The 16,259-nt window shown below is 36.8% G+C and overlaps 1 protein-coding gene across 1 annotated transcript in view; it reads right to left on the bottom strand.

Moving 5' to 3' along the window:
• LOC105286207 overlaps window positions 1-12,244 on the bottom strand; it is a 29,081-nt gene extending 16,837 nt beyond the window's left edge. Inside the window, exons 1-11 of the mRNA XM_026973331.1 lie at window positions 12,084-12,244; window positions 11,782-11,913; window positions 10,892-11,099; window positions 9,993-10,462; window positions 9,300-9,477; window positions 8,979-9,200; window positions 8,677-8,906; window positions 2,253-2,460; window positions 1,354-1,823; window positions 666-843; window positions 343-562 (exon numbers count right to left, since the gene is read on the bottom strand). Coding sequence (XP_026829132.1) covers window positions 343-562; window positions 666-843; window positions 1,354-1,823; window positions 2,253-2,460; window positions 8,677-8,906; window positions 8,979-9,200; window positions 9,300-9,477; window positions 9,993-10,462; window positions 10,892-11,099; window positions 11,782-11,913; window positions 12,084-12,116 — 2,549 coding nt within the window. The 5' untranslated portion in view covers window positions 12,117-12,244. The remainder of the gene's footprint in view (window positions 1-342; window positions 563-665; window positions 844-1,353; window positions 1,824-2,252; window positions 2,461-8,676; window positions 8,907-8,978; window positions 9,201-9,299; window positions 9,478-9,992; window positions 10,463-10,891; window positions 11,100-11,781; window positions 11,914-12,083) is intronic.
• Window positions 12,245-16,259: the final 4,015 nt, after the last annotated feature.

Here is a 16,259-nt window from a genome sequence, read left to right as displayed (position 1 = left end):
ACTTTAAAGAAATATTACGATTTAATAATAAACTATACCGTAAACCCGGGTTTAATGGTAACGAATGCAACCGGATGTTCCATGTCGATTGGGTGAGGCACTCCCACTACTGCGACCACCAGCACTCCGGGATGCGTGTGCAACAAGACTTCGACTTCCGCAGGCGAGATTTGGTATCCTCTATACTTAATGAGATCCTTTAGTCTGTCTACGATGTACAACTCGCCATCCGCGTCGATGTAACCGATATCACCCGAATGCATCCACCCTGGAAGTGACATTGGCGATTATTTTTATAGTACATTGTTATTGATTGAGATATCTCGTTAGATTTCCGAACCTTCCTCGTCAAACATCTCTTTCGTTGCTTCGGGATTCCTGTAGTAACCGGTCATTGTGATTGCAGATCTTATAAATATCTCTCCTGTCTGATTCGGGCCCAAAGTCTCCCCGTTGTCCAGATCCACGATTTTTATTTCATAGTTTGGTATTACTGTCCCACAAGATCCCATCTTGTGCCATGGGAACTGCATCGTAGTTAGCCCACAAGCTTCTGTCATTCCTATAAATACCAAATGTATGTCAAGGTTTGTGAACAAGGTTTCTGTTGTCTTTGCGCTATATATCGTGTCTTTTATGCATTATTGCATCGATCAACAATATACCATAAATTTGTAGTATTGGAACATGCGGTAAAACACGTTTCAATTCCTCCTGTGTTTTCGCTGTGAGAATCGCTCCGCCGGAAAGTAAAACTTTTAGAGACGATAGCGGATATTTTGTCGCAAATCCGGCCTTTAAGAAACGGCTGATCATGCTAGTATCCAAGAACAACCATTCTACCTGAACCGAAAAATGAAGATTAGAAATAATAGAAGTGTTTGCAATCTAATGTCATGCCAAACGTCATACCGGTACATATCACATGGCTTCTATTGTGTAATTACGCGGAACAGGTAAGACACGTAGCATGACAACATCAGAGTGTCACGAACCATCGACGATAATCTCATTTGCAAACATGTTCTCTAATCACTTTTTACTCACGGGATCTCTGTTGAACGGATTTACTTAATATTTTCAAAAAAGAACCGAATCGCAAGCAACTTCAGGAAAGGTTGATTCGCGAGTGTCGTCACAGAAACATCTTTACAAGTTCAAGATCAAATGGTACTATTACATTGAAATACTATGATACAAAAACCTACGAAACGATAGCTAGTAATCTGAGCAATGTTGGGACGAATTAGTCGTCATTTTCTCTTTTAAAGACTTTGCACGTAACATGTTACTCTGCCAAGAAGCAAGTTCAATCTCGCCGAGTGGGTGTAACTTCAAGACTCACCTTCTTACCTTGTACTTCTCTATTAGCTGACAGGTCATTTCCTCGTCGAAATCCGGATAGATGATCACTTTGACGCCCTTAGTGATCGAATTTATGTTCATCACCATTCCACTGATCCAGTAGAGAGAGGAGAACCACAGTACTATTTCCGTGGCCTTGTTGTCGTCTTGTACCGCTAGGAGTAAGCTGTAGTTGGAGAACTCGGCACTCTTCGGCATCCCTGTGGTACCTGACGTATGCATGATGCAGGCTGTAGTCTTGATATCATTGAGCTCGAGATACCGAAAATTCGCCAAATGTGCATCGCTGTAACCGCTCAACACGTCGGAGAACGGAATCGTGCTGGGATGATCGCCGTACACCACCACGATAGGACTGCAATTCTTGTCCTTCATCGCAGTCAAGATTATGTCCACAGGTTTTTTCGTGCAGAAAATCACTTTCGGCATCGTCTGCTCCAGTACGTGATGCGCCGTGTCTATGACAAACAGCGCAGAATTAAATGATCGGTAGGGACATAATCGCGCAATTAAATATTCATTGAATATCGAGGGAAATAATGATGATCCTGAGAGACAAATTAAATTGTGCCGACTTATTCCTCTCTCCTCCTTTCTTATCCTGGAGTTATCTTTTTATTTTCGAGAATTCTGTGTAAAGTATGCAAATAAATTTGCGGTTCTCTCTCACGAGAATTCATATTACGTATTTTTTTAATCGTTTTGAATGCCATTGTTTCACTAAGTAATATTTTGTTTTATGGATAACGACTCTTTGAAAAAGTGCAATATTAAAAAATCCGAATGTTTACGTTATAAAGAATATTGATGAACAAGAGGGTAGTTACATTAATTTGCACTCTTATGAAAATAATTGTAATACTCCAGTGCTGGGTATGGAAACTCACGCAAGTTCATATCCTCGTTCCACGGATTGAAGATCGCATTAATGTAAGTGGCCGCCAAGCAGGGTACAATGGAATCGATAGTATTTTTTGAGCATATACTGATAACGTCGCCGGATTTAATTCCATGCTCCTGAAGCCATAATGCGCATCTCACAACTTTATTTTGCAGTTCCGCGTATGTGACTACTTTGTCTGTTTGCGCGTCCACCTGCAATTTAAGTCACAAATTTTTGTTTTCACGTGGATATATTGTACTAATGAATAACGTGATAGAAATTGTTGGCCGTAATATTGCGGGTAATATTTCTATTTTTTTTAGAAATTTATATGCGCTGATTGGTACAATAAATATTGCAATATTCAACATGAATTACAACTTTGAAATGATTATCGTTTTCTCTAGTCCTATCACAATGGAAACGAGGCCAAGAAATTGATAGCTTCACAAGAATCTCAAACACGGAATGGAATAAGCATATCGATGTTGGTCCAAGTATCATAATTTGACATAGACTTATACTATAAATCTATGTTTGGCACTAATTTTTTGTTATTAGTCACTTTATCGCATCGATTTCGTTATTTCTTATTTGTTCCAGTCTAATCCTGGTGGTAATCATTATTTGCATATGTTGAACAAGTAATTTAATTGCAAGTAATTCAACTGTTACGATAGCATAAGATTTGTCAGCGGAAATCTTTTTACTGCATAATTATATGCGCGTTTTAATTATTACTGTAGGAATTATTAATTATTCAATTCATGTTTTGCTGGAAATTGGAGCATCTCGCAATACGGTTTGTAGATTAGTTTTCGAATTACAAATACGTGAAGCATTTTGTATGCATTATGTAATCAATGCAAGTAATAATACATAGAATGTCAAATTACTTGCGCGATTTTATTTTTGTATTTGTTGATGCTCTTCCACATCAATTCCCCGAGGCTCTTGTACTCGCTCGAAAAAGGCACCACCTCTCCCTTGTAGACATTGTTCTCGACTGTGAATTTCTTGGGTGGAACCTAATGAGAATAAACACAGTTAAGATCAGTTTTCCTCTGGAATGTCGCGAGCTTTTCAGTGTTTCATCTATGTTTTCAATTTGCTCAGATTAAATACTCATTGCATTTGGTCACTGCTAAGAAATCTCCGTTCTTTAACCGTCAATATGATGCAAGCCGCACGGTATTTTGCACCTCACCTTTGGTTCATCCACGACCATTTTGCCAGACATGTCCTCGTATTAGATTTTTAACGTCGAAGATATGGAATCCTGAAAAGACGGCATAACGTACGTTATCTGCAATAATGTCACTGCATTATCAACAGATGCAATTACGATACGATCAGTAGACTACATTTGTTTTGTTGTTTTTCGCGTTTTGATAATTTTAAGGATCGTAATCAATTAATTTCTGATCTTATGACTTTTTCTATTATGAGGCAAAGATGATTATTTAATTTAAGGGGGTACGCCACCTTGACAGCTTCAAAAAATGGGTCAAATCCGAAGTGATATTTCTCAGAGACTGAACAATAACAATAATAGAATTAAATAACTGTTTTTGGGGGTAATAAGTATGTTTTAAACTTTTATTAAACACGTCAATCTGATACAAATATAATAATAATAATGAATTATAGTTACTACGATTGCTGAGCGTGCAGCGCGTGGCACGGTCCGCTTGCCACCAGCACCAAATGGACCAGAAACATAAAAAATACATCTGGTTTTGTGAATTTTGTTAAAAAATAGATTGTCTTCAGTGTAGCGTAGCCATTTTTAAAAATGTTTGTTTTTAACAAAATGGCGGTACTTTGAAAATTGAACATTATTTTTTTCTATATAAAAATTGACTTTGAACTTTCATGAAATTGTTATAAATAAACATATCAAAAATCGGCTACGCTACACGAAAGAGAATAATGTTGTCTATATGATTACTCAAATTTTCAAGTCAATCGAATGAATAGCGCCAAAGTCTGCTGGTGGTAAGGTCAAAAAATGTAATTTCGAGAAAAACGCGTTTCAAATGAAAGTTTCAAATGAAGTTTAAGGTTAAATAAAACCAAGTTTGTTTTAATTTATCTTTAGTTAGCTATTCCTGGGCCATAAATGGATCCTTAATGGTAATAAAATTTTCATATTGATTTCAATCCATAAAACATAAAAGAATTCATTCGGACGACGAGAAACAGGCCCGGGTCTCTTCCGCTATGCGGCTTTCTAGCGGACGCGCGATTCTCCAAAGTGCTATAACTTTAAATACTTCGTATCCCGAAAAATCCTTTTGGCCCACCATTTCAGACACTTCAAACATTAAAATAAAGCAAAAAAATTTTCCATTTTTTCAACCTGTCAAGGTGGCGTACCCCCTTAATTAACCAGAACTTCCAAACACCTCCCAAGCCCTATTTATTCCTTGATGCAAATGATGATTTTGTTTTAAATGACTCAAAATAAAAATCCTAAAATGGATTTCTATCTGCGTGGGAGGTTTCCAGGTGTTTATCCAATTTGTATATTCGAATAAGCGTCCGCTAGATAAGTGTCTGTCATTTAATTTGTTTATGTCAATTGATCAGATTCAATACAGCTTCTTACAAAGTGTGCCATTAGTAATATTATTATGTATAAAAGAAAAAAACAGATTAAACCATTTTTCTATAGCATAGGTCGAAGGGCTATATAGAAGGCATACAGAATCCCAGAATCCACATACGTATTTTTTAATTTTTACCTGCACTTTGTAGCACCAATATTGTATCACTCGTTATTGTACGCCAAATGCCTAACTATGGCGCCTGATATAAAGAAAATTTGTTTAAAAAGATGTAAGGCACTAATGATGGTGCAAAAATTTATCATTCAAATTGTAGGTAGAAAAAATGCAAACGAGCACAGTAATGACACTAGTATAAGCAAGGATGATAAAAATGTGTTATCTTTTCCTTGTTTTGTACACACTTGCAACAGACTTTTAATGAACAGTGAATAAACGCTTCATAATGCGGTATTCTATCCGTGAAACGATGATCGCAAAGCTGAAGCTGATGATTTATTGAATGCTGACAGTTCGCTTTCATCTGCTAACATCGTTCATTCGTTCACATTTCGTTGGGAGCTAATTACACAGGAATACAAATACGGGTCAGCTTTTGGACCCGAAAAGACAAGAACGTTTCTTAACGTATTTTCGCGCGCTGAATTCAAATCCGTTGTGTGTTTTTCGCTGGGTCGTTAGATTTTTGAGATTTAACCAAACTGTTTCCCAAGATTTCTTACGCCAAAATAAAAGAAGGGATTTTTGTAGGACCTGATATAAGAAAATTGATGGATGACGACAAGTTTACGCAATGTTTATCGGCCGCAGAAGCCGCAGCATGGGCATCATTTAAGAGCGTCGTTCGTAATTTCCCCGGTAAACATAAAAGTGACGACTACAAGCAAATTGTCGCGGATCTATTGCAAAATTACAAGAGAATTGGTGCTCGTATGTCGTTAAAAATTCATTTTCTACATTCCCACCTTGATTTCTTCCCGGAAAATTTAGGCGATACGAGTGACGAGCAGGGCGAACGGCTTCATCAAGATTTGCAGAGAATCGAGAAGAACTACCAAGGTTTTTGGGACGAGGGCATGATGAGCGATTATTGTTGGACGCTGTTACGTGAAACAGAGCCAGAACAATACAAACGACGTTGTTACACCGCACTACACTTCTAAATTTTGATTTTTTATTAAATAAAATGGCCATTTATGGTCGAAAATAGCAAAAACAGCCATTTTATTTACCTCAAAAACCTGACGACCTAGGAAAAAACGGACTGCGGATTCGGAATCAGCGTCGAAAATTATCTTAGAAACACCTTTTGGTTGCTCAGGTCCAAAACCGTGTATTCCTGTGTTATATTATCTACGCATGTGATTTCATAAACTTTCCTGGCACTTTGTATATAACTGGTTCACCAGTCGAGGTATATGTCGAATACCGCAGATGGGAAGGATCACGCGAGAAATCAATCTTAAAAATACAAAACACTGGTCGGGTAACGCGGAAGAAAATCTAACAAAATAGGAAACAGAAAGAGCTATCACGTAGGACGAGAATCGCTACCGCCAACGAAAGATGCATGAATGAAAGACAATCTACGTACAATGGAAGGTGCAAGCGGATTGTCATGATGACAGTGTCATTCAAAGACTGTTGCTTGCTTCAGTTTTGCATCCGAAAGTCTACTTTCCACCGAAGCGTTAATTCCTAGTGCGGTGTAGAACTAAATTTAAATAGATGGCAACGTGACTGACTTTATTCTCACTTTACTCCTGCTTCGACTTACAAGTTATATCGAAGTGGCAGCGAATTGACCCAAAATTGTAATCGGTGGAAACGATTGAAATAAGTTGAAAGTAGATAGTGCAAATTCCTACTTATTATTATTATTCATAACACAGAATGTTACAGTTCATTAAACCCGGTTTAGACTATGCAATATATTGCGCAAGATTTTACGCAATATTTACAACAAGAAATATTGCAGGACATCATACACAACTTGCAAGCAAAGGGCACGTGTTTCGTAAATTGCGCGAGTACTGAAAACGTGCTCTATCCTCTCTTCCTGATCAAGGTTTTGCCTGCTGGCATGCGCCATGGTTTGTACGTTTCGAGATCTGTTCTTTTTAACTGTCTGCACAAGAAGTATATATATCTGTTCATTTTAGCTGCCTGCTTTAGTGCAGGAAAAACCTCGAAAAAAACAACCTTTTACTGGTTGGGTTATGATTAGTGCGAAGTTGTGATAATGGTCTCGCTATTCGCCCCTGTATTATTCGGTTCATTATATATGTTCCTAGTAATAAGCACGCTAGTCCTATAAAACTGATGCATTCCTCTAGGTTTTCAATTTGTACATATTGCGTATACAAGTGCATATTACGCAAATCTTGCGTCAAAGAAAATGTACGCTATAAAACACAATACAATTCAACGACAAGCAATTCTTACAGCAGAAACTCAAGAAATTGCATCAACACTTGAGCAATATATTGCATAATGTAAAACAGGCTTTAGTCGTCAAACTTGCAAGTTTGATACAAGATAAAACAAAGTAGAAGGTAAATAAGCTAGATAACGCAATATTATCATCTTTATCAGCGCGGTCTGTAGCAAGAACTATTCTATCTATTAACTATAAGTTCTTAAAGTATAATGCTTCAATTAGAACATTTCTGTTTAAGTGCAAGTTGAAGCAGTCTGTATTACCAACGAAAGTGAGGAATTTTTAATCTCACTAATCTCTGTTTTAATTATACAGAACAATAAATCCTTTTCCACAATTATAGTACACAGCAATACAGGTCCTGAAATTGGAGTTTATGTTAAAAACCAAAAATATTCTAAAATATTCTAAGTTTTGTTATCGGATTGTTGCCTAATCTCGTGTGATAATATGCTTAGTATAAAAGTTTCGCAGTTTGTACGCACAAAAGTGGAATAATTGGATCTAGGGATCAGAATAAGGAAATATGAGGAAGCTATTAGAAGTGAGTTGTGATCTTGCGCAACAATCTTATATATAAAGATCTTAAATGAAACACGTTTTATAAAAGCAAGAGCTAGAAATGTCATTAAGAAGTAGTTTTACGAAGTACATTCACATGTAATATTTATTAAATTTATTGCATATAATTAAGTAAGCGCTCTGACAACACTTTTAAGACTAGTTTAGATTAGACCAAGTAAAAAAAATTATTTGTTCTAGCATATTGGAATTATATCTTATTTACGAAAAATAAACATTAGACAGTTTATAAAACTAATGTGTAATATTCTTCCTATGTGATATAAATATATTTGACCTGCCACAAGAACAATCTTGTATACTTATTCCACCAATAATACGTGATTCGGGGAAAGTGATTGATTATAGTAAAATACTACATATCCGTAACATGTGCTCCAAAATAGTGCCCCACATATCCCCATACAAAAATACATGATAGAAGCTGATATAAGCTGGAGATCATTTAATCATCAGCCTCTTCCACGGCCAGCTTCTTAGCCATTGCCTTCAACTCTATCTTAGCGATTTTTCCAGTACCGGTGTATGGGAAAGCGTCCAAGAACACCACTCCAGCACGCAGCTTGAAAATGTCCGTCATGTTGTTCGCTACCAAGTCGACCAACTCTTTCTCTGTCACCTGCACGTGCGATTCGTTTGTATTAGCGCTTTATTTCGTAAGGATATTGGTGCTCCCTACTTGATAAGATTCTTAACGCAAGCGAAATAATTGCTCTCCCTCTACATAATGCTTAGATTTTTACCAAATCACGCAAAGGAAGGAAACAGAGAAACTAATGTCTAGTCTGTTCACTTTCAACTTTAAAGAAATATTACGTTTTAATGATAGACTATACCGTAAACCCGGGTTTAATGGAGACGAATGCAACCGGATGTTCATCGTCGATTGGATGAGGCACTCCCATTACCGCGACCTCCAGCACTCCCGGATGTGTGTGCAACAAGACTTCGATCTCTGCAGGCGAGATTTGATATTCTCTATATTTCATGATGTACTTCAGCCTGTCCGTAACGTACAGCTCGCCGTCCGCGTCGATGTAACCGATATCACCCGAATGCAACCACCCTGGAAGTGACATTGGCGATTATTTTTATAGTACATTGTTATTGGTTGAGATATCTCGTTAGATTCCCTAACCTTCCGCATCAAACATTTCTTTCGTTGTTTCGGGATTCCTGTAGTAACCGGTCATTGTGATTGCAGATTTTATAAATATCTCTCCTGTCTGATTCGGGCCCAAAGTCTCCCCGTTGTCCAGATCCACAATTTTTATTTCGTAGTTTGGTATTACTGTGCCACAAGATCCCATCTTGTGCCATGGGAACTGCATCGTAGTTAGCCCACCAGCTTCCGTCATTCCTATAAATACGAAATTCAAGTCAAGGTTTGTGTGAACGACGTCGTCTTTTCGCTATATATCGTGTCTTTTGTGCATCATTGCATCGATTAATAATGTACCATAAATTTGCAGTATTGGAACATGCGATAAAACACGTTTTAATTCCTCCTGTGTTTTCGCTTTGAGAATCGCTCCGCCGCAAAGTATAACTTTTAGAGATGATAGTGGATATTTTGTGGAAAATCCGGCCTTTAAGAAACGGTTGATCATGCTAGTACCCAAGAACAACCATTCTACCTGAACCAATAAACAAAAAATCATAGATTATAGAAGCGTTTGCACTCTGATGTAATGCCAGACATCATGCCGGTATATATCACATGGCTTATATTGCGCAATTACGCGGGCAGGCAAGACACGTAGGATAATAACATCATAGTGTCACGAACCATCGACGATAATCTCATTTGCAAACATGTTCTCTAATCACTTTTTACTCACGGGATCTCTGTTGAACGGATTTACTTAATATTTTCAAAAAAGAACCGAATCGCAAGCAACTTCAGGAAAGGTTGATTCGCGAGTGTCGTCACAGAAACATCTTTACAAGTTCAAGATCAAATGGTACTATTACATTGAAATACTATGATATAAAAACCTACGAAACGATATCTAGTAATCTGAGCACTGTTGGGACGAATTAATCGTCATTTTCTCTTTTAAAGACTTTGCATGTAACTTGAGTGTTACTTTGCCAAGAAACAAGTTCAATCTCGCCGAGTGAGAAATAATTTCGAGAGTCACCTTCTTACCTTGTATTTCTCTATTAGCTGACAGGTCATCTCCTCGTCGAAATGTGGGTAGATGATCACTTTGACGCCCTTAGTGATCGATTTTATGTTCATCACCACCCCAGTGATCCAATAGAGAGAGGAGAACCACAGTGATATTTCGTCGGACTTGTTGTCGTCTTGGACTGATATTAGCAAGCTGTAGTTGGAGAGCTCGGCACTCTTCGGCATCCCTGTGGTACCTGACGTATGCATGATGCAGGCTGTAGTCTTGATATCATTGAGCTCGAGATACCGAAAATTCGCCAAATGTGCATCGCTGTAACCGCTCAACACGTCGGAGAACGGAATCGTGCTGGGATGATCGCCGTACACCACCACGATAGGGCTGCAGTTCTTGTCCTTCATCGCAGTCAAGATTATGTCCACAGGTTTTTTCGTGCAGAAAATCACTTTCGGCATCGTCTGCTCCAGTACGTGATACGCCGTGTCTGTGACAAACAGCGCAGAATTAAATGATCGGTAGGGACATAATCGCGCAATTAGATATTCATTGAATATCGAGGGAAATAATGATGATCCTGAGAGACAAATTAAATTGTGCCGACTTATTCCTCTCTCCTCCTTTCTTATCCTGGAGTTATCTTTTTATTTTCGAGAATTCTGTGTTAAGTATTTAAATAACTGTGCGGTTCTCTCTCACGAGAATTCATATTACGAAGTTTTTTAATCGTTTTGAATGCCGTTGTTTCACTAAGTAATATTTTGTTTTTTGGATAACGACACTTTGAAAAATTGCAATATTAAAAAATCCGAATGTTTACGTTATAAAGACTATTGATGACCCAGAGGGTAGTCACAGTAATTTGCACACTTATGAAATTAAGCGTAATACTCCAGTGCTAGCTAGGGAAACTCACGCAAGTTCATATCCTCGTTCCACGGATTGAAGATCGCATTAATGTAAGTGGCCGCCAAGCAGGGTACAATGGAATCGATAGTATTTTTTGAGCATATACTGATAACGTCGCCGGATTTAATTCCATGCTCCTGAAGCCATAATGCGCATCTCACAACTTTATTTTGCAGTTCCGCGTATGTGACTACTTTGTCTGTTTGCGCGTCCACCTGCAATTTAAGTCACAAATTTTTGTTTTCACGTGGATATATTGTACTAATGAATAACGTGATAGAAATTGTTGGCCGTAATATTGCGGGTAATATTTCTATTTTTTTTAGAAATTTATATGCGCTGATTGGTACAATAAATATTGCAATATTCAACATGAATTACAACTTTGAAATGATTATCGTTTTCTCTAGTCTTATCACAATGGAAACGAGACCAAGAAATTGATAGCTTCACAAGAATCTTAAACACGGAATGGAATAAGCATATCGATGTTGGTCCAAGTATCATAATTTGACATAGACTTATACTATAAATCTATGTTTGGCACTAATTTTTTGTTATTAGTCACTTTATCGCATCGATTTCGTTATTTCTTATTTGTTCCAGTCTAATCCTGGTAATCATTATTTGCATATATTGAACAAGCAATTTAATTGCAAGTAATTCAACTGTTACGATAGCATAAGATTTGTCAGCGGAAATCTTTTTACTGCATAATTATATGCGCGTTTTAACTATTACTGTAGGAATTATTAATTATTCAATTCATGTTTTGCTGGAAATTGGAGCATCTCGCAATACGGTTTGTAGTATTAGTTTTCGAATTACAAATACGTGAAGCATTTTGTATGCATTATGTAATCAATGCAAGTAATAATACATAGAATGTCAAATTACTTGCGCGATTTTATTTTTGTATTTGTTGATGCTCTTCCATATCAGTTCTCCGAGGCCCTTGTAATCGCTCGAAAGAGGCACCACCTCTCCCTTGTAGACATTGTTCTCGACTGTGAATTTCTTGGGTGGAACCTAATGAGAATAAACACAGTTAAGATCAGTTTTCCTCTGGAATGTCGCGAGCTTTTCAGTGTTTCATCTATGTTTTCAATTTGCTCAGATTAAATACTCATTGCACTGCTCACAAATCTCCGTTCTTTAACCGTCATGTGATGCGAGCCGCACGGTATTTTGCACCTCACCTTTGGTTCATCCACGACCATTTTGCCAGACATGTCCTCGTATTAGATTTTTAACGTCGAAGATATGGAATCCTGAAAGAACGACGGAAAAAATGTACACGCGCTGCAATAATGTCACAAGTATGAATAGATGCCACGACATCGCGTTTTGATGATTGTAATAGCGCGTACACACGACGACACTTTTTGTCTCTAGATCGAGTGTATACATTAAGTGTCGACGTGTGTACAGCGCTTGAGACCGTGTTGCTAAAAAAAATTGTACCTGTAATGACACTAATCTAGATATAAGTGTCCGCTCTAGGTGTCATCGTGTATACGCGCTATAAGGATCTCAATCGATTAACTTCTGATATTGATTATGATCTTTCTTATCATGAGGCACAGTTGTTTATTTAATAGTGTAAGCTCGATTTCCAACTACCTCCCAGGCCCTATTTATTCTTCGGTGCAAATGTTTTAAATGACTCACAATAAAAATCCTGAAACGGAAGGGTGGGAGGTTTCCAGGTGTTTATCCAATTTGTGTATTCAAATAAGCGTCCGGTAGATAATTATGTGACATTTAATTTGTTTATGTCAATTGATCAGATTTAATACAGCTTCTTACAAAGTGTGGCAGTAGTAATATTATTATATATACAGGGTGTTTCCTAAGTAAGTAGACAAACTTAAGGAGGATATTCCTTGGCTTATTTTAAGAAGAAAAGGTCATATAAACATATGTCCTAAACTGCTTTGTTTTCCAAAAAAGTACAACACTGCAGTATCATGGCTGCAGGTGGATATTTTCAGCAGTTACCGTGATGTTATTATTTTTCTTTTTAGTTACTATTTTCTTTTTCGTTATAATTTTTCTTTTTGGTTACTATTGTTTTTCATTTGTTTCATTTGCAATAACACAAACTGTTCTATAATAAACGAAAAGTGAACGAAAACAGTGATGTACTTTTTTTGGAAAACAAAGCAGTTTAGGACATATGTTTATATGACCTTTTCTTCTTAAAATAAGCCAAGGAATATCCTCCTTAAGTTTGTCTATTTACTTAGGAAACACCCTGTATATATAATTAAAGAAAAAATGAAATCATCTGTCTATAGCATAGGTCGAAGGGCTATATAGAAGGCACACAGAATCCCGGGTCACATTCGTATTTTTTAATTTTTACCTGCAATTTGTAGCACCAATATTGTATCACTCGTTACCGTAAACCAAATGACTAACTATGGCGCCTGATATAAAGAAAATTTGTTTAAAAAGATGTAAGGCACTAATGATGGCGCAAAAATTTACCATTCAAATTGTAGGTAGAAAAAATTCAAACGGGCACAGTAATGACACTAGTATAAGCAAGGATGATAAAAATGTGTTATCTTTTCCTTGTTTTGTCATACACTTGCAACAGACTTTTACTGTGTGAATAAACGCTTCATAATGAGGTATTCTATCCGTGAAACGATTGCAGAGCTGAAGTTGATGATTGAATAACGACAGTCCGCTTTCATCTGCTAACATCGTACATTTGTCCACGTTTCGTTGGGAGCTAAATATGATATTTACGCATGTGATTTCATAAACTTTCCTGGCACTTTGTATATAACTGGTTCACCAGTCGAGGTATATGTCGAATACCGCAGATGGGAAGGATCACGCGAGAAATCAATCTTAAAAATATAAAACACTGGTCGGGTAACGCGGAAGAAAATCCAACAAAATAGGAAACAGAAAGAGCTATCACGTAGGACGAGAATCGCTACCGCCAACGAAAGATGCATGAATGAAAGACAATCTACGTACAATGGAAGGTGCAAGCGGATTGTCATGATGACAGTGTCATTCAAAGACTGTTGCTTGCTTCAGTTTTGCAACCGAAAGTCTACTTTCCACCGAAGCGTTAATTCCTAGTGCGGTGTAGAACCAAATTTAAATAGATGGCAACGTGACTGACTTTATTCTCACTTTACTCCTGCTTCGACTTACAAGTTATATCGAAGTGGCAGCGAATTGACCCAAAATTGTAATCGGTGGAAACGATTGAAATAAGTTGAAAGTAGATAGTGCAAATTCCTACTTATTATTATTATTCATAACACAGAATGTTACAGTTCATTAAACCCGGTTTAGACTATGCAATATATTGCGCAAGATTTTACGCAATATTTACAACAAGAAATATTGCAGGACATCATACACAACTTGCAAGCAAAGGGCACGTGTTTCGTAAATTGCGCGAGTACTGAAAACGTGCTCTATCCTCTCTTCCTGATCAAGGTTTTGCCTGCTGGCATGCGCCATGGTTTGTACGTTTCGAGATCTGTTCTTTTTATTTGTCCGTACAAGAAGTACATACATCTGTTCATTTTAGCTGCATGCTCTAGTGCAAAAAGAACCTTGAAAAAAACAACCTTTTACTGGTTGGGTTATGATTAGTGCGAAGTTGTGATAATGGTCTCGCTATTCGCCCCTGTATTATTCGGTTCATTATATATGTTCCTAGTAATAAGCACGCTAGTCCTATAAAACTGATGCATTCCTCTAGGTTTTCAATTTGTACATATTGCGTATACAAGAGCATATTGCGCAAATCTTGCGTCAAAGAAAATGTACGCTATAAAACACAATACAATTCAACGACAAGCAATTCTCAAACGATTGAAATAAGTTGAAAGTAGATAGTGCAAATTCCTACTTTTTATTATTCAGAACAGAGAATGGTACCAGTCATTAGTCGCCAAAATTACAAGGTGCAAGGTAAAACAAGGTAGAGTACGCATTTTTATCGTCTTTATCAGCGCGGTCTGCAGCAAGAACCATTCTACTTATTAACAATGAGTTCTTAAATTGTAATACTTCAAGTGGAACTTTTTCTGTACAAGAGGAAGTTGAGGTTGTCTGTATTACCGAGGGAAGTGACGATTTTTTAATCTCTCCTCTAATCTTTTTTCTGATTGTACAGATCTGTACAATTATTCCAATAATAAAACCTTTTCGACAATTACACACAGCAGTGTAGGTCCTGAAATTGGAGTTTATGTTAAAAATGTTCTAGAATTATAGTTTTGTTATTGGCTTGTAGCCTAATCTCGTATGCTTAGTATAAAAGTTTCGCAGCTTGTACGCACAAAATTGGAATTGGATCTGGGAACAGAATAAAGGAATATGAAGAAGCTGTTAGAAGTGAGTTTAGAAGCATAATCAAGAGACACGGTAATGTCTCGCGCAAAACGATGATATGTTATATGAATATAGCGTATGTAGTTTAGAGAATATGAAACAAAAATAGTTAAACCAGCAGCGCCAAGGTTGTTTTCTTTTCAACAGTTGGCGCTGCATTATATTTTTCCTAAATACGACAGAAATTATGCAACTTCCTTACATTACAATTATGCTTTTTGAAATCCGGATACTTTAATTTCTATCTTATGTTTTAAAGGATAATTTGTATTCGTAATCGGCGGGATATTATTTATTCTTGTAAAAACTTTTTTAAATACTAGTTAACCAATAAAATATAATTTTTTTATCTGATATTTTTTCCATTACCACCACGATATTGTAATATTCCAACTCTATTATTATTCTCAAAACGATGTATCTTAGATATTTTCCGCACGAAATATCACGTGTACTTGGCGTCTTTTTTGTACCTTTTTTAAGAAAAGGTAAGGTTTGTACAGATATCACAACTTTTTGAATTTGGCTTTTATTTGGTAATACATAAAACAATTTTTTCGGAAAAGAAAAAAATTTAATTCTTACTTACCAAGAAGCTGACGCACTGTATGACACCACCAAATAGTTGACGAAAGACGTAAAAACGGTGAGCAAAAAAACCTTTGATGAACAATGATAGATGTGAAGTGCTGACTATTCTTTATGTGTCAAGTCCTAATGTGCCTCAAGCAAGAGCCAAGAAGCAGAATGACATAAATAACTAAATAGACGAAAATATAAATAAATAAATAAATAAATAGTAAATAGACGATAGCAACCGAAAGCAACTGCTCTCTCGCGATAAACGGTGCGGTAGGGTACCGATGTCGACGAATATATTTGTCACATAAATTTTAATATTTAGACTTTGCTTTAAAATATCTTTGTTAATAAAGCATGAAGAGCAAAAATACAAACAATTTAGATATGTAAAGTGAGTCTCGGGTAACGATTAAGACCTA

Source organism: Ooceraea biroi, chromosome 10, assembly GCF_003672135.1.
Source record: "Ooceraea biroi isolate clonal line C1 chromosome 10, Obir_v5.4, whole genome shotgun sequence".
Classification (NCBI taxonomy): Eukaryota; Metazoa; Arthropoda; class Insecta; order Hymenoptera; family Formicidae; genus Ooceraea; species Ooceraea biroi.
The sequence above is the reverse complement of the archived record's forward strand: the minus strand, read 5'-3'. Positions and strand labels throughout refer to the sequence as shown.